Source organism: Vulpes lagopus, chromosome 3, assembly GCF_018345385.1.
Source record: "Vulpes lagopus strain Blue_001 chromosome 3, ASM1834538v1, whole genome shotgun sequence".
Taxonomy (NCBI): Eukaryota; Metazoa; Chordata; class Mammalia; order Carnivora; family Canidae; genus Vulpes; species Vulpes lagopus.
The window spans coordinates 112,654,074-112,677,618 of record NC_054826.1 but is presented as its reverse complement, the minus strand read 5'-3'; the positions used below and the strand labels follow the sequence as shown (position 1 = coordinate 112,677,618).

Genomic DNA, 23,545 nt, shown 5'->3' with positions numbered 1-23,545 from the left:
GAAAATCAGCCAATACCCTTATGGGGTATCCCTTGGCCATAACTTTTAATTTTTCTTGCTACTTTTAAAATTCTCTCTTTATCATTACTTTTTACCATTGTAATTATTGTGTGTCTTCATGTAGACCTGCTTGGGTTAGTCTTGTTAGGGGCTCTCTGAACCTCCTGGATCCAGCTGTTTCCTCTCTTCCTTAGGGAAGTTTTTAGCTATTATTTCTTCAAATAGTTTTCTTCCCCCTTTCTCTCTTTTTCTTTTGGAATCCTTATGATATGATTGTTATTATCCTTGATGATGTCACCAGAATCCCCTTAACTTATTCTAATTTTTATTCTATCCTTTTCTTTTTTGCTGTTTGCTTGACTCCTCTCCAAGACCCTATCTTCCATCTCACTGATTCACTCTTCTTGCATCCTCTAACCTGCTGTCGATTCTTGCTAGTGTATATTTTATTTCAGTTATGGAATTATTCATCTTTTCTTTTTCACACATAAGTCTCTTTGTTGAATTTATTTTTTAAGATTTTATTTAGTTATCCATGAGAGACACAGAGGGAGAGGCAGAGACACAAACAGAGGGAGAAGTAGGCTCCTCACAGGGACCCTGATGTGGGACTCAATCCCCAGACTCCAGGATCATGCCCTGAGCCAAAGGCAGATGCTCAACTGCTGAACCACCCAGGCAACCCTCTTTGTTGAATTTCCCCCTAAGTTCATCAACTCTTTTCTCAAGTCCAGTGAGTATTTTTATAACTATTACTTTGAATCCTTTTCCAGGCATATTGCATATCTCAGTTTTATTTAGTCCTTTGCTGTGATTTCATCTCATTCTTTCATTTGGAATATATTCCTCTATCTTCTCATTTTGTTTAACTCTCTGTACTTGTTTCTATGCATTAGGGAGATCAGCTATATCTACTTTTGAAAGAAGTGGCCTTGTGTGGGCCCCTAGGTGGCTTAGCTGGTTAAGTGTCTGCCTTTGGCTTAAGTCATGATACCAGTTGTCCTGGGATGAAGATTCACATTGGGCTCCCTGCTCAGTAGGGAACCTGTTTCTCTTTCTCCCTCTGCCTGTCACTCCTCCTGCTCTCTCTCTCCCTCTCTCTCCCTCTCTCTCTCTGTCAAATAAATAAGTATTTTAAATCTTAAAAAAAAAAAAAAAGAAGCAGCTTTGTATAGAAAAGGTCCTGTGGGGATCCCTGGGTGGCGCAGAGGTTTAGCGCCTGCCTTTGGCCCAGGGCGCCATCCTGGAGACCCAGGATCAAATCCCATGTCGGACTCCCGGTGCATGGAGCCTGCTTCTCCCTCTGCCTATGTCTCTGCCTCTCTCTCTGTCTCTCTGTGACTATCATAAATAAATAAATAAATAAATAAATAAATAAATAAATAAATAAATAAATAAAATAAAAGGTCCTGTGGTGCCCTGTGGTTCAATGCTTCCTGGTCTCTAGAACCAGGTACTTCACAGGTCTCCTATGTAGGCCAAGTGTGCCCTACTGCTATGGCTAAGCCACCTTTGCTTTCAGTCCACTCAGTTGAAATGACCTGCTTCACTTGCTGTTTGCACACTGGATGGAGTTTGGTCTCTATGCTATTGAGGGACCTGTCTGAGGCTGCAGTAGTTTCTTAGGTGGGCTGGGTTAGCAGTCAGGCTACTTGTCCACAGTTAGCTTCTCTGCCACAGTTTTGAGCACACTAAATGCAATATTTCTTCCTGTATGACCAACAAAGGCTTCCATTTGTGGGTGAGCTGGAAGTCAGACTAGACATCTGTAATTAGTCTTCCTGCCACAACTGCAGACAAACCACATGGTAGGTTTTTCTTCCTGCATGGCCAGCTAAATAGCTCTGCTACTGGAACTTGAGACATGCTGGTGTATGGGGTTATCTTCTCCCTTTCTTTAGGGTGGTGCTGTTACATGTTGGGGTTTCTTGTAGAAAGTGGTGAGGCAGGAAATGCTCTTTGGAGGGACATCTGCTGAGGTGAGTGGGTTGGACAGGGCACATCCACAAGAAATGCTGAAATGGGATGTGTGGTACTACCAAGATAGATGAAGAGCATTAGGAGCAGCCCCGGTGGCTCAGTGGTTTAGCACCGCCTTCAGCCCAGGGTGGGATCCTGGGGACCCGGGATCGAGTCCCACATCAGGCTCCCTGCATGGAGCCTACTTCTCTCTCTGCCTGTATCTCTGCCTCTCTTTCTCTATGTCTCTCGTAAGTAAATAAATAAAGTCTTTTTTTAAAAAAATGAAGAGCATTAGCCTGGTTCCCACAATTGTTTAGGTATGTAGGCTGCAGAGGGGAAGAAAAATGTTGTTCACCAAGAATTTTTTCTTGAAGAAATCTCCTGAAGATTCCTCCCACTTCCAGGGCATGTTCTGAGATCAGCAAATAACTCTTTTTCATCTATACTCTGGGTGCTTTTCAATCTGCTGCTTCTTTGCGGTGTCCCAGGCTGTTATTTAAAATCCTGGCTCTTGGGAATCCCTGGGTGGCGCAGCGGATTGGCGCCTGCCTTTGGCCCAGGGCACGATCCTGGAGACCCGGGATCGAATCCCACATCAGGCTCCCGGTGCATGGAGCCTGCTTCTCCCTCTGCCTGTGTCTCTGCCTCTCTCTCTCTCTGTGTGTGTGTGACTATCATAAATAAAAAAAAAATTTAAAAAAAAAAAATCCTGGCTCTTTAAGGTTAAGGACTCAGTATCCATTTTCCCTCCTATTCTGCCAGAGTTAAATTACCTGGCATTAAGCCCCACCAATTTTCAAAGCTCCTGAAGTTAAACCCTACTGGTTTTCAAAGCCAGATTTTATAGGGACTCATCTTCACCATGTGGATCCCCAGGGCCTGAGATCCCTGGTGTAGAATCTGATCCTCTCACTTCTCTGTGCTTCTCGTATCCCTCCTGTTTTTGGTTAGTCTCTCCAGAGGTTTGCTTCCCAACAGTGTTTCCACCCCTCCTACACTTTTCAATGTGGCCTCCTCTCTATGATTAACTGTGGAAGGTCTCTTCTGCCCATCTTCAAGTTGTTTCCATGGTTAGTTGCACAGATGTAGCTGTTACCTTGGTGTGTCCATAAAATGAGATGAGCTTTAAGATCATCCTACTCTTCCATCTTCCTGACCCCTCTCTCCTTTGCCCATGTTTTAAATCAGGTCATTTCTTTATCATTGTTGTGTTTTATAATATTTTCTATATATTCTTGATATTAATTCCTTCTCAGACACATGATATGCAAATATTTTGTCTCTGTTGCATTTTTACTCTGTTGATAATGCCTTTTTAAAAATTTATTATTGTGGTATAACTGACATACAATGTTATGTTAGTTTAAGGTGTACAACATAATAATTCAAATATTCTGTATACTTACCACAATAAGTGTAGCCCTCATCTACCACCATACAATGTTATTACAATGTTATTGACTATATTCCTTATGCTGAACTTTTCATCTCTATGACATATTTATTTTATCACTGGAACTTTGTCCTCTTAATCCCCTTCATTTATTTCACCCATCCTCACACCTACCTTCCCTCTGGCAACCACTATTTTGTTCTCTGCATTTAAGAGGCTGGGGTGTTTGTTTGTTTGTTCATTTATTTTGTTTTTTAGATCCCCCAAATAAGTGAAATCATATGGTATTTATCTTTCTCTGTCTGGTTATTTTACTTAGCATTTTACTCTCTAGATCCATCCATATTGTTGCAAATGCAAGATCTCACCCTTTTATTTTGGGTAATATTATAGTGTGTGTGTGTGTGTGTGTGTGTGTGTGTGTGTGTGTGTGCATCGTATCTTATTTATGCACTATCAGTGAACACTTGGGTTACTTTTATATTGGTTTTTGTAAATAATGCTACAATAAGCCTAGGGGTGCATATATCTTTTCAAATTGGTGGGTTTTTTTTCTTTGCAAAAAAGTGGAATTTCTGGATCATATGGTAGTTCTATTTTTACTTTTTGAGAAACCTCTATATGGTTTTCCACAGTGGCTGCACTAGCTTCCCACCAAACAGTGCACAAGGGTTCCTTTCCTCTACACTCTCACCAATACTTATTGTTTCTTGTCTTTTTATTTTAGCCATTCTGACAGGTGTGAGGTGACATCTCTTTATGATTTTGATTTGCATTTCCCTGATGATAAGTAATGTTGAGCATCTTTTCATGTGTCTGTTGGCCATCTGTATGTGCTCTTTGAAACAATCTCTATTCAGGTCATCTGTTTATCTATCTATCCATTCATCTATCTATCTATCTATCTATCTATCTATCTATCTATCTATCTATTTTTAAACTCAATTAGCCAACATATAGTACATCATTAATCACAAATGTAGTATTCAATAATTTATCAGTTGCATATAACACTCAGTGCTCATCACATCATGTGCATTCCTTAATGCTCATCACCCAGTTACCCATGCCCCCTCCCACCTCCCCTCAAATCTATTTATTTTTTAATCTGATTTTGTGTGTGTGCATATGTGTATGCATATTGAGTGACATAAGTTCTTTATGTATTTTCTTTTTTTTTAATTTTTTTATTTATTTATGATAGTCACAGAGAGAGAGAGAGAGAGGCAGAGACATAGGCAGAGGGAGAAGCAGGCTCCATGCACCGGGAGCCTGATGTGGGATTCGATACCGGGTCTCCAGGATCGCGCCCTGGGCCAAAAGCAAGCGCCAAACCACTGCGCCACCCAGGGATCCCCTTTATGTATTTTCAATACTAAACACTTGTTAGATATGTCATTTGCAAATATCTTCTCCCATTCACTAAATTGCCATTTGTGTTGATGGCTTCCTTTGCTGTGCAGAAGTCTTTTATTTTAGTTTAGTCCCAATAATTTATTTTTGCTTTCTTTTTCTTGGACTCAGAAAATATATCCACAAATATGTTGCTAAGACTAATGTCCAAGGGATGACTGCCTCTTTTATTTTAGGAATTTTATGGTTTCAGGTCTCACATTTAGGTTTTTTATCCATTTTGTTTATTTTTATGTATGGCATAAGAAAGTGATCCAGTTGCATTCTTTTGTATATGGCTGTCCAGTCTTCCCAACAATTCTGAAAAGACAAAATATTGTATATTCTTGCCTCTTTTATTGTAGGTTAGTTGATCATATAAGTGTATGTTTATTTCTGGGATCTCTGGAGGACATTATGCTAAGTGAAATAAGCGAGACAGAGAAAGATAAATACTGCATGATTTCACTTCTCTGTGGGGTGACTGGGTGGTGGGCACTGAGGGGGGCACTTGACGGGATGAGCACTAGGTGTTATTCTGAATGTTGGCAAATTTAACACCAATAAAAAATAAATTTATTATTAAAAAAAGTTGAATTCACAGTAATAAAGAATAGAATGGTGGTTATTAGGTGCAAAGAGGTGGAGAAAGTAGGAAATGTTTATCAAAGGATACAAACGTTCCGTTATGAGTCAGTTTGGGAGACTTCTTGGTTTCCACAAGTACTGCATGATGACTGTATTTAATAATATATTGCAAATTTGAAATTTGATGAGAGAATAAATCTCAGATGTTCTTATCACAAAAAAAAGCATGTGCAGAGGGGAGGGGCAAGATGGCGGAGGAGTAGGGTCTCCAGGTCACCTGTCCTCAGCAAATTACCTAGAAAACCATCCAATCATCCTGAAAACCTACGAATTCGGCCTGAGATTTAAAGAGAGACCAGCTGGAACGCTACAGTGAGAAGAGTTCGCGCTTCTATCAAGGTAGGAAGACGGGGAAAAAGAAATAAAGGAACAAAAGGCCTCCAAGGGGGAGGGGCCCCGCGAGGAGCCAGGCTGAGGCCGGGGCGAGTGTCCCCAGGACAGGAGAGCCCCGTCCCGGAGGAGCAGGAGCTGCACCGACCTTCCCCGCGGAAAGGGGCTCCCCGGGAATTGGAGCAGGATCCCCAGAAAGGCGGGGACGCCCTCGGGCTCCCTGGGACAGTAACAGAGGAACTGCGCCCCGGAGAGTGCGCCGAGCTCCCTAAGGGCTGCAGCGCTCGGCGGGACCCGGAGCAGCTCGGAGGGGCTCGGGGGCGGCTCCGCGGAGGGGGCTGCCGGGCTCGGGAACAGCTCGGAGGGGCTCGGACGGCGGCTCCGCGGAGGGGGCTGCACCGCCGGGAGCGCGAATCCAACAGCGCAGGCCCCGGAGCACAGGGCGCCGGGACACAGCCCAGGATCCGGCCTCCCCCCGGGGCAGGCAGAGGCCGGGAGGGCCCACGACAGCAAGGACGCTCCTGCCTGGAACTGAGCAGATCAGCGGCCCCGCCCCGGAGCCCCCAGGCCCTGCAGACGGAGAGCCCCGGAGCTACTGCGGGGGCTGGATCCAGGGTCCCAGAGCTGCCCCCGCCACTGTGGGTTCCTCCCGGGGCCTCACGGGGTCAACAACCCCCACCGAGCCCTGCACCAGGCAGGGGCAGAGCAGCTCCCCCAAGTGCCAACACCTGAGAATCAGCACAGCAGGCCCCTCCCCCAGAAGACCAGCGAGACGGACCAGTTCCAAGGGAAGTCAAGGGACTTAAACTACACAGAATCGGAAGATACTCCCCCGTGGTTTTTTTTGTTTTTTGTTTTTTTGTTTTGTTTTGCGCTTTTTTTTTCTCTCTCTTTCTTCTTGATTTCTGATTGCTTCCCCCACCCCCCCTTTTTTCTTTTTTCTCCTTTCTTTCTTTTTCTTTCTTTTTCTTCTCTTTTTCCCCTATTTTTTTCTTCTTTCTCTTTTTTCTTTTTCTCTTTTCTTTCCTTCTCTCTCTTTTTCTCCTTTTCCCAATACAACTTGTTTTTGGCCACTCTGCACTGAGCAAAATGACTAGAAGGAAAACCCCTCAAAAAAAAGAATCAGAAACAGCCCACTCTCCCACAGAGTTACAAAATATGGATTACAATTCAATGTCAGAAAGCCAATTCAGAAGCACTATTTTACAGCTACTGGTGGCTCTAGAAAAAACCATAAAGGACTCAAGAGACTTCATGACTGCAGAATTTAGATCTAATCAGGCAGAAATTAAAAATCAATTAAATGAGATGCAATCCAAGCTAGAAGTCCTAACGACGAGGCTTGACGAGGTGGAAGAACGAGTGAGTGACATAGAAGACAAGTTGATGGCAAAGAGGGAAACTGAGGAAAAAAGAGACAGGCAATTAAAAGACCATGAGGATAGATTAAGGGAAATAAATGATAGCCTGAGGAAGAAAAACCTACGTTTAATTGGGGTTCCCGAGGGCGCGGAAAGGGACAGAGGGCCAGAATATGTATTTGAACAAATCCTAGCTGAAAACTTTCCGAATCTGGGAAGGGAAACAGGCATTCAGATCCAGGAAATAGAGAGATCCCCCCCTAAAATCAACAAAAACCGTTCAACACCTCGACATTTAATAGTGAAGCTTGCAAATTCCAAAGATAAGGAGAAGATCCTTAAAGCAGCAAGAGAAAAAAAGTCCCTGACTTTTATGGGGAGGAATATTAGGGTAACAGCAGACCTCTCCACAGAGACCTGGCAGGCCAGAAAGGGCTGGCAGGATATATTCAGGGTCCTAAATGAAAAGAACATGCAACCAAGAATACTTTACCCCGCAAGGCTTTCATTCAAAATGGAAGGAGAGATAAAGAGCTTCCAAGACAGGCAGGAACTGAAAGAATATGTAACCTCCAAACCAGCTCTGCAAGAAATTTTAAGGGGGACTCTTAAAATTCCCCTTTAAGAAGAAGTTCAGTGGAACAATCCACAAAAACAAGGACTGAATAGATATGATGACACTAAACTCATATCTATCAATAGTAACTCTGAACGTGAACGGGCTTAATGACCCCATCAAAAGGCGCAGGGTTTTAGACTGGATAAAAAAGCAGGACCCATCTATTTGCTGTCTACAAGAGACTCATTTTAGACAGAAGGACACTTACAACCTGAAAATAAAAGGTTGGAGAACCATTTACCATTCAAATGGTCCTCAAAAGAAAGCAGGGGTTGCCATCCTTATATCAGATAAATTAAAATTCACCCCGAAGACTATAGTGAGAGATGAAGAGGGACACTATCTCATACTCAAAGGATCTATCCAACAAGAGGACTTAACACTCCTCAATATATATGCCCCGAATGTGGGAGCTGCCAAATATTTAAACCAATTAATAACCAAACTCAAGAAATACCTTGATAATAATACACTTATACTTGGTGACTTCAATCTAGCTCTTTCTACCCTGGATAGGTCTTCTAAGCATAATATCTCCAAAGAAACGAGAGCTTTAAATGATACACTGGACCAGATGGATTTCACAGATATCTACAGAACTTTACATCCAAACTCAACTGAATACACATTCTTCTCAAGTGCACATGGAACTTTCTCCAGAATAGACCACATACTGGGTCACAAATCGGGTCTGAACCGATACCAAAAGATCGGGATAGTCCCCTGTATATTCTCAGACCATAATGCCTTGAAATTAGAACTTAATCACAACAAGAAATATGGAAGGACCACAAACACGTGGAGGTTAAGGACCATCCTGCTAAAAGATGAAAAGGTCAACCAGGAAATTAAGGAAGAATTAAAAAGATTCATGGAAACTAATGAAAATGAAGATACAACCGTTCAAAATCTTTGGGATGCAGCAAAAGCAGTCCTGAGGGGGAAATACATCGCAATACAAGCATACATTCAAAAACAGGAAAGATCTCAAATACAAAAGCTCACCTTACACATAAAGGAACTAGAGAAAAAGCAACAAATAGACCCCACCCCCAGCAGAAGAAGACAGTTAATTAAAATTCGAGCAGAACTCAATGATATCGAGACCAAAAGAACTGTGGAACAGATCAACAGAACCAGGAGTTGGTTCTTTGAAAGAATTAATAAGATAGATAAACCATTAGCCAACCTTATTAAAAAGAAGAGAGAGAAGACTCAAATTAATAAAATCATGAATGAGAAAGGGGACATCACTACCAACACCAAGGAAATACAAACGATTTTAAAAACATATTATGAACAGCTGTACGCCAATAAATTAGGAAATCTAGAAGAAATGGACGCATTCCTGGAAAGCCACAAACTACCAAAACTGGAGCAGGAAGAAATAGAAAACCTGAACAGGCCAATAACCAGGGAGGAAATTGAAGCAGTCATCAAAAACCTCCCAAGACACAAGAGTCCAGGGCCAGATGGCTTCCCAGGGGAATTCTATCAAACGTTTAAAGAAGAAATCATACCTATTCTACTAAAGCTGTTTGGAAAGATAGAAAGAGATGGAGTACTTCCAAATTCGTTCTATGAGGCCAGCATCACCTTAATTCCGAAACCAGACAAAGACCCCACCAAAAAGGAGAATTACAGACCAATATCCCTGATGAACATGGATGCAAAAATTCTCAACAAGATACTAGCCAATAGGATCCAACAACACATTAAGAAAATTATTCACCATGACCAAGTAGGATTTATCCCTGGGACACAAGGCTGGTTCAACACTCGTAAAACCATCAATGTGATTCATCATATCAGCAAGAGAAAAACCAAGAACCATATGATACTCTCATTAGATGCAGAGAAAGCATTTGACAAAATACAGCATCCATTCCTGATCAAAACCCTTCAGAGTGTTGGGATAGAGGGAACTTTCCTCGACATCTTAAAAGCCATCTACGAAAAGCCCACAGCAAATATCATTCTCAATGGGGAAGCACTGGGAGCCTTTCCCCTAAGATCAGGAACAAGACAGGGATGTCCACTCTCACCACTGCTGTTCAACATAGTTCTGGAAGTCCTCGCCTCAGCAATCAGACAACAAAAAGACATTAAAGGCATTCAAATTGGCAAAGAAGAAGTCAAACTCTCCCTCTTCGCCGATGACATGATACTCTACATAGAAAACCCAAAAGCCTCCACCCCCAGATTGCTAGAACTCATACAGCAATTTGGTAGCGTGGCAGGATACAAAATCAATGCCCAGAAATCAATGGCATTTCTATACACTAACAATGAGACTGAAGAAAGAGAAATTAAGGAGTCAATCCCATTTACAATTGCACCCAAAAGCATAAGATACCTAGGAATAAACCTAACCAAAGAGGTAAAAGATCTATACCCTAAAAACTATAGAACACTTCTGAAAGAAATTGAGGAAGACACAAAGAGATGGAAAAATATTCCATGCTCATGGATTGGCAGAATTAATATTGTAAAAATGTCAATGTTACCCAGGGCAATTTATACGTTTAATGCAATCCCTATCAAAATACCATGGACTTTCTTCAGAGAGTTAGAACAAATTATTTTAAGATTTGTGTGGAATCAGAAAAGACCCCGAATAGCCGGGGGAATTTTAAAAAAGAAAACCTTAGCTGGGGGCATCACAATGCCAGATTTCAGGTTGTATTACAAAGCTGTGGTCATCAAGACAGTGTGGTACTGGCACAAAAACAGACACATAGATCAATGGAACAGAATAGAGAACCCAGAAGTGGACTCTGAAATGTACGGCCATCTAATATTCGATAAAGGAGGAAAGACTATCCATTGGAAGAAAGACAGTCTCTTCAATAAATGGTGCTGGGAAAATTGGACATCCACATGCAGAAGAATGAAACTGGACCACTCTCTTTCACCATACACAAAGATAAACTCAAAATGGATGAGAGATCTAAATGTGAGACAAGATTCCATCAAAATCCTAGAGGAGAACACAGGCAACACCCTTTTTGAACTTGGCCACAGTAACTTCTTGCAAGATACATCCACGAAGGCAAAAGAAACAAAAGCAAAAATGAACTATTGGGACTTCATCAAGATAAGAAGCTTTTGCACAGCAAAGGATACAGTCAACAAAACTAAAAGACAACCTACAGAATGGGAGAAGATATTTGCAAATGACATATCAGATAAAGGGCTAGTTTCCAAAATCTATAAAGAACTTATTAAACTCAACACCAAAGAAACAAACAATCCAATCATGAAATGGGCAAAAGACATGAAGAGAAATCTCACAGAGGAAGACATGGACATGGCCAACATGCACATGAGAAAATGCTCTGCATCACTTGCCATCAGGGAAATACAAATCAAAACCACAATGAGATACCACCTCACACCAGTGAGAATGGGGAAAATTAACAAGGCAGGAAACAACAATTGTTGGAGAGGATGCGGAGAAAAGGGAACCCTCTTACACTGTTGGTGGGAATGTGAACTGGTGCAGCCACTCTGGAAAACTGTGTGGAGGTTCCTCAAAGAGTTAAAAATAGACCTGCCCTACGACCCAGCAATTGCACTGTTGGGGATTTACCCCAAAGATTCAGATGCAATGAAACGTCGGGACACCTGCACCCCGATGTTTCTATCAGCAATGGCCACAATAGCCAAACTGTGGAAGGAGCCTCGGTGTCCATCGAAAGATGAATGGATAAAGAAGATGTGGTTTATGTATACAATGGAATATTACTCAGCAATTAGAAACGACAAATACCCACCATTTGCTTCAACGTGGATGGAACTGGAGGGTATTATGCTGAGTGAAATAAGTCAATCGGAGAAGGACAAACAGTGTATGTTCTCATTCATTTGGGGAATATGAATAATAGTGAAAGGGAATATAAAGGAAGGGAAAAGAAATGTTGGGAAATATCAGGAAGGGAGACAGAACATAAAGACTCCTAACTCGGGGAAACGAACTAGGGGTGGTGGAAGGGGAGGAGGGCGGGTGTTGGAGGGGAATGGGTGACGGGCACTGAGGTGGACACTTGACGGGATGAGCACTGGGTGTTTTTCTGTATGTTGGTAAATTAAACACCAATAAAAGTTAATTAAAAAAAAAATGAAAGCCAAAATTTTTTAAGCCTTTCAGAGAAAAAGTGGCTGCACATGTAGATACCGAATCTACGGAATTAATCCATTTAAGTCACTACCAAATGAACAGCAACAAGTTAAAAAAAATTAAAAGGCAGTAACAGCAAGCAAGAGATGAAGAGGTGAGTTCAGATATCAAAGTTGTTACACTATTTATCTTAAATGTTCAGTTTCCACAATAATAGTAACAGAAAAAGGAATTATTGGCTGAATTGTATCCCTTCAAAATTCATTAATGAAGACGTACCCCCAGTACCTCAGAATGTGACTATATTTGGATATAATTTTTAAGGTATTTACTTATTTATTTATTTATTTATTTATTTATTTATTTTATGAGAGACACAGAAAGAGTAAGAGACATAGGCAGGGGGAAAAGCAGGCTCCCAACAGGGGGCCTGATGCAAGACTCGATCCTGGCACCCCAGGATCTACCTTGAGCAGAAGGCAGATGCTTAACCACTGAGCCACCCAGGTGTCCCTGGGTGGGATATAACTTCTTTAAAGAAGTAATTAAGTATAAAACTTATTTAGAAAAAAAAAGAAAAAAGAAAAAAAAACTTATTTAGGTCATTAGGGTTGCCCCTAATCCAATATGACTGGTATCCTTGTAAGAAAAGATTAGGACACATTCATACTCAGAGGAAAGACCATGTGAAGATACAATGAGAAGACAGCCATCTGCAAACCAAAGAGAAAAGGCCTTCAGAAGAAACAAACCCTGCTGACAAGCTTAACTTGCATTTCTCGCCTCTAGAATTATTTCTTATGGAAATCCCAGAAAACTAATACAGAAACAACCATATGGCCCAAACATTGTGGGGGAAGGATGAAGCCAGTAGATATCCTTGAGGGATGCCAGATGTTGAACTTAATAGACAAAGACTTTATTTTTTTAATAATAAATTTATTTTTTACTGGTGTTCAATTTACCAACATACAGAATAACACCCACTGCTCATCCCGTCTAGTGTCCCCCCTCAGTGCCCGTCAACCACTCACCCCCACCCCCCGCCCTCCTCCCCTTCCACCACCCCTAGTTCATTTCCCAGAGTTAGGAGTCTATATGTTCTGTCTCCCCTTCTGATATTCCACACATTTCTTCTCCCTTCCCTTATATTCCCTTTCACTATTATTTATATTCCCCAAATGAATGAGAACATACACTGTCCTTCTCCGATTGACTTACTTCACTCAGCATAATACCTTCCAGTTCCATCCACGTTGAAGCAAATGGTGGGTATTTGTCGTTTCTAATGGCTGAGTAATATTCCATTGTATACATAAACCACATCTTCTTTATCCATTCATCTTTCGATGGACACCGAGGCTCCTTCCACAGTTTGGCGATTGTGGACATTGCTGCTAGAAACATCAGGTGCAGGTGTCCCGGCGTTTCATTGCATCTGTATCTTTGGGGTAAATCCCCAACAGTGCAATTGCTGGGTCGTAGGCCAGGTCTATTTTTCACTCTTTGAGGAACCTCCACACAGTTTTCCAGAGTGGCTGCACCAGTTCACATTCCCACCAACAGTGTAAGAGGGTTCCCTTTTCTCCGCATCCTCTCCAACATTTGTGGTTTCCTGCCTTGTTAGTTTTCCCCATTCTCACTGGTGTGAGGTGGTATCTCATTGTGGTTTTGATTTGTATTTCCCTGATGGCAAGTGATGCAGAGCATTTTCTCATGTGCATGTTGTCCATGTCTATGTCTGCCTCTGTGAGATTTCTCTTCATGTCTTTTGCCCATTTCATGATTGGATTGTTTGTTTCTTTGGTGTTGAGTTAAAGAAGTTCTTTATAGATCTTGGAAACTAGCCCTTTATCTGATACGTCATTTGCAAATATCTTCTCCCATTCTGTAGGTTGTCTTTTAGTTTTGTTGACTGTATCCTTTGCTGTGCGAAAGCTTCTTACCTTGATGAAGTCCCAATAGTTCATTTTTGGTTTTAGTTCATTTTTGCTTTTGTTTCTTTTGCCTTCGTGGATCTATCTTGCAAGAAGTTACTGTGGCTGAGTTCAAAAAAGGTGTTGCCAGTGTTCTCCTCTAGGATTTTGATGGATTCTTATCTCACATTTAGATCTTTCATCCATTTTGAGTTTATCTTTGTAGACAAAGACTTTACTGGGTGACGGGCATTGAGGAGGGCACTTGATGGGATGAGCACTGGGTATTATACTATATGTTGGCAAATTGAATTTAAATAAAAACAAATGAAAAAATAATTTAAAATAAAAATGAATAAATCAAAAAAACAGTAAAACAACAAAGGAATTTCATTGGTATAATACAAAATACATTTAACATAAAATGGCAGTTGTAGAGATTGGAACAAAAAAGGAGATAAGACATAGAAAATAAATAGCAAGAGTGCAGAGGTGGCTGAGTCAGTTGAGCATCTGCCTTCAGCTCAGGTCATAATCCCAGGGTCCTGGGACCAAGCCCCGCATTGGGCTCCCTGCTCAGTGAGGAGTCTGCCTCACCCTCTCCCTCTGCCTCTGTGTTCTCTCTCTCTCTCTCTCTCTCTCTCTCTAATAAGTAAATAAATCTTTTTAAAAATAAATAGCAAAATGACAATATAAGTCCTAGCAAATCAATAATTACATTAAATATAAATGGAGTAAACACCCCAATAAAAAGGCAGAGCTTTCCAAACTGGAATTTTATAAATCCAACTTAGGTGAAATGAACACAATCCTATAGGAGGAAAACACAAATTACTGTGACTCATAGTAGCATTGAAAAGAAGATGGGGAATGCCTAGGTGGCTCAGTTGGTTAAGCATCTGCCTTTTGTTCAGGTCATGATCCCAGGATTCTGGGATTGAGCCCCATGTTGGGCTCCCTGCTCAGCCGAGAGCCTACTTCTCCCTCTGCCCGCCCACCCCTGCTCATTCTCTTTCTCTCGCTCCCAAATAAATACACAAAAACTTTTTTTTTTAAATCAGACTGAATAATATTAGGATAGCAGTTCTCTCTAAAGTGATCCTATAGATTCAATGCAATTCTTATCAAAATACCAGAAGACTTTAGAGAAATGGCAAACCAATTTTAAAATGTGTATTAAAATGCAAATTACCTAGAATAACCAAAATAACTTTGAAAAAAGAATAAGCCATGCTTGTTTTAGGCAAGAGTAAAGCAAGAAATTCTTAGTAACTTACTGTTTTTTTCAAGTTATAGACTATATGTGAGATTATTGTAGGGATTAGTGATGCAGTGGAATTCTTGAGGAGAAACAAAGATTTGAAATAACCATTGTGGGAGGCTGGAAAGAGAAAAGATACAAGGAAAAATATTTTTGTTTTTCCTCTCCAACTTAAGTAGTAGGTTATTTATTACATGTTAACCCACTGACCAATTTCTCTCTTTATTTTAGGTAAAGTAACAAAATATCTAATGGAAAACAAAGAGTTTCATGACTTCTCCATTACTGCACTTTCCATTGAGGTTGAGGAAAACAGAACAATACTTACTGTTTTATTCAATAATGAGGCATACCATTCAGCTGCAACATCATTGGCAGTGTTAGACAACATTCTTTTTATGTCACTTTCTGGCCCCAATGCTTCCATTAAAGTTGCCAACAAGCCTCAACCTCTCCCTCTTCATGACTCTCACATAATGTATGTATGACTTTCCTTTTACTAGAATTGAGCCTTAATATTTCCCTTGCTAGCTGGCCATATATACTTGAAAATAGCTACTAAAATCATTTTCTACTTATATGTCATAATTTCTTTCATCATTTATTTCATCCTCTGTAGGCCTACAAATGGATTACAAATAGTAATATGCTTGGCTTTCAGCCTGGCTGTTTTGATTGGTACCTTTTGCCTTCAGACAGTGACTGAGAGAACAACTAGGGAAAAGCACATCCAATTTGTGAGTGGGGTCTCTGTACTTACTTACTGGCTCTCTGCTTTTCTATGGGATCTCATCTACTTCTCCATTTTCTGCTGCTTACTACTGGTGAGTGTTACTGATGTTGCATGAAGGTTTATTGTACAATGTCATCCACAGGAAATTCCTATTCAATGATTTGTGTCCCAAAATAAAACTTGTAAAGAAATTTGAAACTACTTTGGCTTATTATGCCAGAGAATATATTGTGGAAACCTCATTATAGAAATGTTCTCCCTCATATTTTTTCAGTTGGGGAGAACATATTTCTTTGAAAAGTCTCTCTTGAATTGTCTTCCCATGTGATTGCTCAGCATTATGCATGGTCCAAAAACTACTCTAAAGAAATAAGGGCTATTACTTGTCACTTGTCCCTTATTTTTATTCCCCACTATGTCCCTTCTACTCATATAGATAAGCAATTGTGCACTAATTCCCAATGCTGAATCCTCTGGTTGGAAGTTGGACAGCATCACACAGTTTATAATTGTGGCTTAAGTGAAACTTCCTGTTACTATTCACCACCAGCACCACCATCCCACTCCCATTCCACCACTTTCATACCACAAATCCAAGCTCGCTGGGTCAGCAAAACAGACGTAGTTTTTACTTGGACACCCAATTTTAGACATTGAGGATGTGGTATAAAGAGCAAGCAAGGATGGTATAACATCTTTTAATGTAATTATTTTGCTCATTAATGAACTTTGCAACTTCTTTTGTTTTAGATGCATATTTGAGGGAGGAGAGGTAAAGCTATATAGTTTCTAGGGGTAAGCACATGGATAAAAGAGATAAAGTTCTTGGGTGCCTGCATAGCTCAGTCAGTTAAGCATCTGCCTTCAATTCAGGTCATGTTCCCTAGGTCCTGGAATAGAGCCTCACCTTGGACTCCCTGCTCAGTGGGGAGCCCACTTCTCCCTCTCTCTGCCTCTCCACACCCCACACACACTCACTTGTGTGCGCCCTCTCTCTCAAATAAATGAAGAAAATCTTAAAAAACAAAACAGATAAAGTTCCTTTCTGTGCAAGAGGTACTGGGGAAGAAGTAGTTTACTTCAGGTTGATAAACTAAGGCCTTTATTTCTAATGGGTAAAGTGATTGAAGTAATGAATAGTTCTGTGCTTTAATGAAAGGCAGGGCTTGCTATTTTATAAGTTTTCTGGCTTGACTTCTTATTGCACAATGTCCTTCACCCTGCACTTAACCTCTGCACTCTGTGTCTCAGGGAGTGTTCCCATACTGCAGAATGGATGCATTTGTTGCAAATTACAACTTTCTGGATACAATGATGATCTTTATGCTGTATGGTTGGTCTGCTGTACCTCTCATGTATCTTGGAAGCTTCCTGTTTTCTAGTAGTACTGCTGCCTACATCAAGCTCACCCTCTTTAACTACTTTTCAACTATTTTCAGTATCAGCATTTACATCATAAGACACCACTATGGTAAGAACTTCACACAATTTTCCCTTTCTCTAGGAAATATGTTAGATAAATGAGGATGAAAGAGCTTGAGGATAAAAATATTAATCGTTAAGCATTTACTTTATAATAATCTGAAAACCTGTGCTTTTTGAAAATCAGCAAATATTTATCAAATGAGTATGTGAGAAAGAGTTTGAATGAGAGAAGGAGAAAGAGAGGAAATGGGGAAGAGAAAGGAAGAAAGAGAAAGAATTTAAGCCCTTTAAAGGTTCTGGACTCAGTATCACTCTAGCCTCATGAAAGAAAGAGTTAGAAGAATAAGAGATTATAAGTATGCAATCATTGATTTCCTTTGAAAGATCCCCCATCTCCACCTCAAGACTTGGCTCTTCAGTTTTTACCCATCTTTAGCACTTTGGAGCAAGATGGGAAGACTGGTGGAAAGTGGAAAGTCTTCTGTATGACTCTTCTCTAATTTAATGAAGCACATAATCTTGAACTTCCTAATTAGAATTTTCTTACAGAAGGAAACACAATATGCAATAAATGTAATCATCATTAAACCAGTTTATTCCTTTCAGGCATGGTTTTAGCAGGATCCCATCTTTCTTCTCTGATTATGAAATTTATTTTTTTTAAGTTTTTTTTAAATTTTTATTTATTTATTTATGATAGCCACACAGAGAGAGAGAGGCAGAGACATAGGCAGAGGGAGAGCAGGCTCCATGCACCGGGAGCCCGACGTGGGATTCAATCCTGGGTCTCCAGGATCGCGCCCTGGGCCAAAGGCAGGCGCTAAACCGCTGCGCCACCCAGGGATCCCTGATTATGAAATTTAAAGAGAGGCAGACTCTGCTGGTGATTGGTTATCGCAGATAAGATTTGTTTAATACTTTTTAAGAAGATTTTATTTATTCATGAGAGACGCAAAGAGAGAGGCAGAGACATAGGCAGAGGGAGAAGCAGGCTCCCTGCGGGGAGCCCTGATGCGGGACTCAGGACTCGATCGCGACCTAAGCCAAAAGCAGAGGCTTACCCACTGAGCCACCCAGGTGCCCCTATTTGTTTGTTTTTAGAACATTCCTTTTTAACTTCTTGTAAACATGAATTTTGAATTGTATTCAACCTGCCCCAAGTTGCAGAATCCCACCAAAAGAGGCTTCCAGACTCATTCCCTAACTTTATGCCTTGGCCTTCCACAAAATAAAATTTAGTGTGTGAACTAGAAATAACTTTTTTATTCTTTTGCCCACCTCTGCAAAAAGTAGTATTATGCCATGGGGGAAAGGTTTGAGCCCCTGAATAATAGCCTAAAAGTGAAGTCGGAGTTATGCATTCATGCTCATTCCCTGCAATAATGATACTATTATCAATCACTTTTATACTACCTATAGATTCTACCATGGTCTCCCTATTAATTGATCATGTTACCCATTCAGTCTTGCATGTATTTCTTTCCTAAAATTTTCCTCTCCTAGTAACTTAAACCATTGGACTCTTGCACTAACGTCCATTTATTTTCCCTGACCCCAGGTGGAACTGAAGGTCATTTCTTAGAGCAGGCTCTCTGTCCCTTCTCTCTCAGTGAATCCTTTTCCCTATAAGCAGCCAGACTATAACTTCCTCAGATTCTTCTAACAGAAAATAATAGTTAAGTAGTAATGTTAATCTTCACTATTATATTCATTTCTGAGACTTTATTGTCTGACCATAGTGTATGGTCTTAAACTAGAAGAATCCGTATTTCCTGTCACTAGGGGCACACTGAAGCAGCAACCTTGATTTTGCTTTTATCTAAAACCCAGATACTATGAGTTTTCTGAATTCCAGTATCTAATTATGAAGACTCTTCTCTTGGAGTGTGGTTTCATGAACCTGTTGGTTTAGTTCTTGATTAAGATAAAATTTGTTGGGGCTCCTGGGTGGCTCAATCAGTTAAATGTCTTGCCTTCCACTCAGGTCATGATCCCAGGGTCCTGGGATGGACCCCCAAGTCAGGACCCCAGCTCAGTGGAGAGTCTGCTTGTCCCTCTGCCCCTCTCTCTACTCATGCTGACACTCGTGCTTTCTTTCTCTCTCTCTCTCTAATAATAATAAAAATAAAATATGTTTAAAGTAAAATAAAATTTGTCTGCAAGAGATACTGAGTTTAGAAAATCAATTCCATTCCTGTAGTTGAAAAAAATAACTCTGATTACCATTCTGTCCTTGTTGATTGTTGTTTCCTACCTTGTTTCTAATAGGTAAGTTCTGCCACCTGGCTTCTCCATTCTAGGATCCCATTGTTCCCACTGATACCAAGGAGCCAAATTCCATTGCAACATACCTTAGCAGCATCTTCACCCTACAGAAGACAATCAACACAGAGCTCTTCAAGAGTATTTATTTTTACCTTTTATTGAAGTATAATTTGCATAAAGTGCAGAGGCCATAAATGCACAGCTTGGTAAATTTTCACAAAGTGACCATATTAGTAAAACATCCCTCTTCCCTAGACAGAATTTCCCATGGGTCTTGATCAACCAGAAGTCAGGGAGCAAAGAAATCCCTGATTACATTTATACAGATAATCTTCCCAGGACAGAAAATGTAATGGAGAAAGGTAGAGTGTTAATTTGAAGGGACAAATAGAAGAAATATGACACAGAGGCTATTGGATTTGGCAATGAGAAATTCAGTGTAGATTTCCATGTTCAGAGGGATGAAGGAATGAAAATTGTGAATTGACCTTCCATGTAAAACAATAATATACATTGGATTTTAAATTGTTGGGGGGTTTTTTGCAAGCATTTCTATTTGTTTATTTCAGGTGTAGAATTTAGTGATTTATCGCATCAGCACTCACATACATACAGTGCTCATCACAACAAGTGCCCTCCTTAATATTCATCACCCATTTAGCCCATCTCCCCCACCTCCCTTCCAGCAACCCTCAGTTTGTTCTCTATAGTTAAGAGTCTGTTTATGGGTTGCCTCTTTTCTCACTCTATGTTCATATTTTCTCCCCATATGTTCATCTGTTTCATTTTTTAAATTTCACACGAGTAAAATCATATGGTATTTGTCTTTCTCTGACTTATTTCACTTAGCATAATACACTGTAGCTCCATCCATGTTGTTGAAAATGTCAAGATTTCATTCTTTTTTATGGTGGATAATATTCCATTGTGTATATGTGTGTGTGTGTATCTCACATCTTTATCCTTTCATCAGCCGATGGACATTTGAGCTCTTTCTATAATTTGGCCATTGTTGATTATGCTTCTATAAATATTGGCGATTAAAAGTTGCTTAAACTTTTCAAATACCTCATTGATCTAGCAAGAAATTTCAGAATGCAGAGGCTGGGGCACCTGAGTGGCTCAGTTGGGTAAGTGTCTGCCTTCAGCTCAGGTCATGATTCCAGGGTCCTGAGATTGAGCCCCTCATGGGGCTCCCTGCTCCCTGCCTGCTTCTCCCTCTCCCTCTGCCTGCCACTCTTCCTGCTTATGCTCTCAGTCTCTCTCTGTATCAAATAAATAAAATCTTTAAAAATAAAAAAGAATGCAGAGGCCAACAATAAAGTGAAATTCAGAATCCCATAATTTTCCATTTTGTAGCCCATATGGGGAACAGAGAAGAATAGAAAGACCTAGAGCCAAGATGTGGGGGGTTTAATAGCAGACCCACACATACAAAGGGAAGGAATCAGATCCTAGGGAAGCACTGTTTGGAAAAGTCTCCTCTTGAACTCTGTAATTGACAAATCCATGCCATGAGCTATTGAGGAATGAGTTTAGTGACTTAATAACTATATTTCCTCAAGGATAATCTGTTAGATCGATAATTCTCTGGTTTACCAGATGAATGTTTAGACATCTTGGGGAATTCTATTGTTATAGGAAGTTCATTATTTCCTGATAATTAAAGCTAATCTATCATCTTTTTCATCATAGACCTTGATTTTCCTCACTACATCAGAACCCTCATAGATAGTGTATTAGTGATGCTTCCTAGCTACAACTTTGCAATGAGTATCAGCAAATTCTTTAATGACTATGAGATGAAAAAGCTGTGTAAAAGACAATTTCCAAAGATATATGTGAACTGCAGTAAGACATGTGAGTATCTCAGGCTCCTTAGGTCCTTAAAAACAACCTATTCCTTTCAGGTGTTCACATTTAACATTATATTCTGAAAGATAAACCCGTTCTTCCTCCAATGAAGATAGTCAGGCTTGCTGTTTTGAATATGTTTCTGTACCAAAGTTATTTTCACAGACTGGGAGGTGGGGGAGCGGGGAGGGAAGCATCATAATAAAATCTAAGATAAATTTCATGAAGTCACCACCACCAGATCTTGGTATATCATACTATGTGAAAAAACTTTATGTACATAATTTTAAGCCTTCACAACACCCTAAAAGTTAGCTATTATTATCTCAGTTTTATAAATGAGGAAACTGAAGTCCTTATTTAAACTGAATATTTAGTTCCCTGGGCCACTAAGCTTTAAGTGTAACACAGGTGAAGAAAGGTAAATTCACAGCCAGATCAAAATTGGAAAAAAATAAAGGCATTCTATTAAATCTTCCATATTTCATATTTCAAATTGATTTTTTAAATTGAGAAATAACAAGCATATTTACCCTGAATGTGTGTGTGTGTGTAATTCATTCTGGAACCAAATAATTTATATGTTGCCACAGAAAGAAAATTAAGTCATATTTCCCTAAATCAGTACAGGTTGAAATATACCTCTTAATCTGGAAATAGCAAATGGATTATATTTTTTGCAATCTCTGAATAAGAAAAACTATACCACATTTTAGCTTTGCATCATATTTTCACTATAAATTCCTCTCCTTTTTAAAAATGGCTCTGTTCAGTTATTATCTACATACCACGGTCACTAGTTTTAATTAATTTATTTTATTTATAATCTTTAGGAATCTATAAAGCTGTACAACCATTACCACAAATAAATGTTAGAATATTTCCATCATCTAAAAAATATCCATTAGGTCTGTTGGCAGCTTAATCTTCATTACCACATCCAGCCCAGACATCCACTGCCTCTATAGGTTTGATATTTCTGGATATTTCATATAAACAGAATTAGTTGAATGTATAAGTACATCAGGTACATGTAGCCCTTTGAATCAGTATTTTTGTATCCTTTGTGTAAATAACTAGTGGTGCAATTTCACTCTATGTTAACTGAATTTAAATTTAAAGAAAAACTTGGGGGGAAAATCATTCACCACAATCAAATGGGATTTATTCCTGGGTTGCAGGGGTGGTTCTATATTTGCAAATCAATCAACATGATACACCATATTAATAAAAGAAAGGATAAGAACCATATCATTTCACTAGATGCAGAAAAAGCATTTAACAAAGTACAACATCCATTCTTGGTAAAAAAAAAAAAAACTCTCAACAAAATAGGGTTAGAGGGAGTGTACCTCAACATAATAAAGGCCATATATAAAAAACCCACAGCTAATATCCTCAATGGGGAAAAACAGAACTTTTCCTCTATGGTGAAGAGACAAGGATTCCACTTTTTTTTTTCCTCTAAGATTTTATTTAAATTCAAGTTAACATATAGTGTAGTGTTAGTTTCAGGAATAGAATTTAGTGACTGATAACTTAGATATAACACCCAGTTCTCATCACAACATGTGCCTGCCATCACTTATTTAGCTCATGCTCCCACCCACCTCCCTTCCAGCAATTCTCCATTTGTTCTCTAATTAAAAGTCTCTTATGATTTGTCCCCCTCTCTGTTTTTATCTTTATTTTTCTTTCCCTTCCCCTATGTTCATCTGTTTTGTTTCCTAAATTCCACATATGAGTGAAATTATATGGTTTTTGTCTTTCTCTGACTGCCTTATTTCGTTTAGCATAATACCCTCTAGTTCCATCCATGTTATTGCAAATGGTAAGGTATCATTCTTTTTGATGACTAATATTTCATTGTGTGCATATATTCACACATATACATGCCTACATATGTGTACCTATATGTGTGTTACATATGTATACATGGACATATGTGTGTATGTATATGTGTGTACATATGTATGTATCTATCCCACATCATCTTTATCCATTCATCAGTCAATGGACATTTAAATTCTTTCCAGGGATCCCTGGGTGGCGCAGTGGTTTGGCGCTTGCCTTTGGCCCAGGGCGCGATCCTGGAGACCCAGGATCGAATCCCACATCAGGCTCCCGGTGCATGGAGCCTGCTTCTCCCTCTGCCTATGTCTCTGCCTCTCTCTCTCTCTCTCTCTGTAACTATCATAAATAAATAAAAAAATTTAAAAAAAAAAAAAAATAAATAAATAAATAAATTCTTTCCATAATTTGGCTA

The 23,545-nt window shown here is 39.8% G+C and overlaps 1 protein-coding gene across 1 annotated transcript in view; it reads left to right on the top strand.

The window, feature by feature from the left end:
- The window catches only part of LOC121487083 (phospholipid-transporting ATPase ABCA3-like), a 171,405-nt gene that overhangs the window by 125,447 nt on the left and 22,413 nt on the right, over positions 1 to 23,545 (top strand). The window contains exons 21-24 of the mRNA XM_041748529.1: positions 15,234 to 15,480; positions 15,622 to 15,826; positions 16,987 to 17,206; positions 21,121 to 21,285. Coding sequence (XP_041604463.1) covers positions 15,234 to 15,480; positions 15,622 to 15,826; positions 16,987 to 17,206; positions 21,121 to 21,285 — 837 coding nt within the window. The remainder of the gene's footprint in view (positions 1 to 15,233; positions 15,481 to 15,621; positions 15,827 to 16,986; positions 17,207 to 21,120; positions 21,286 to 23,545) is intronic.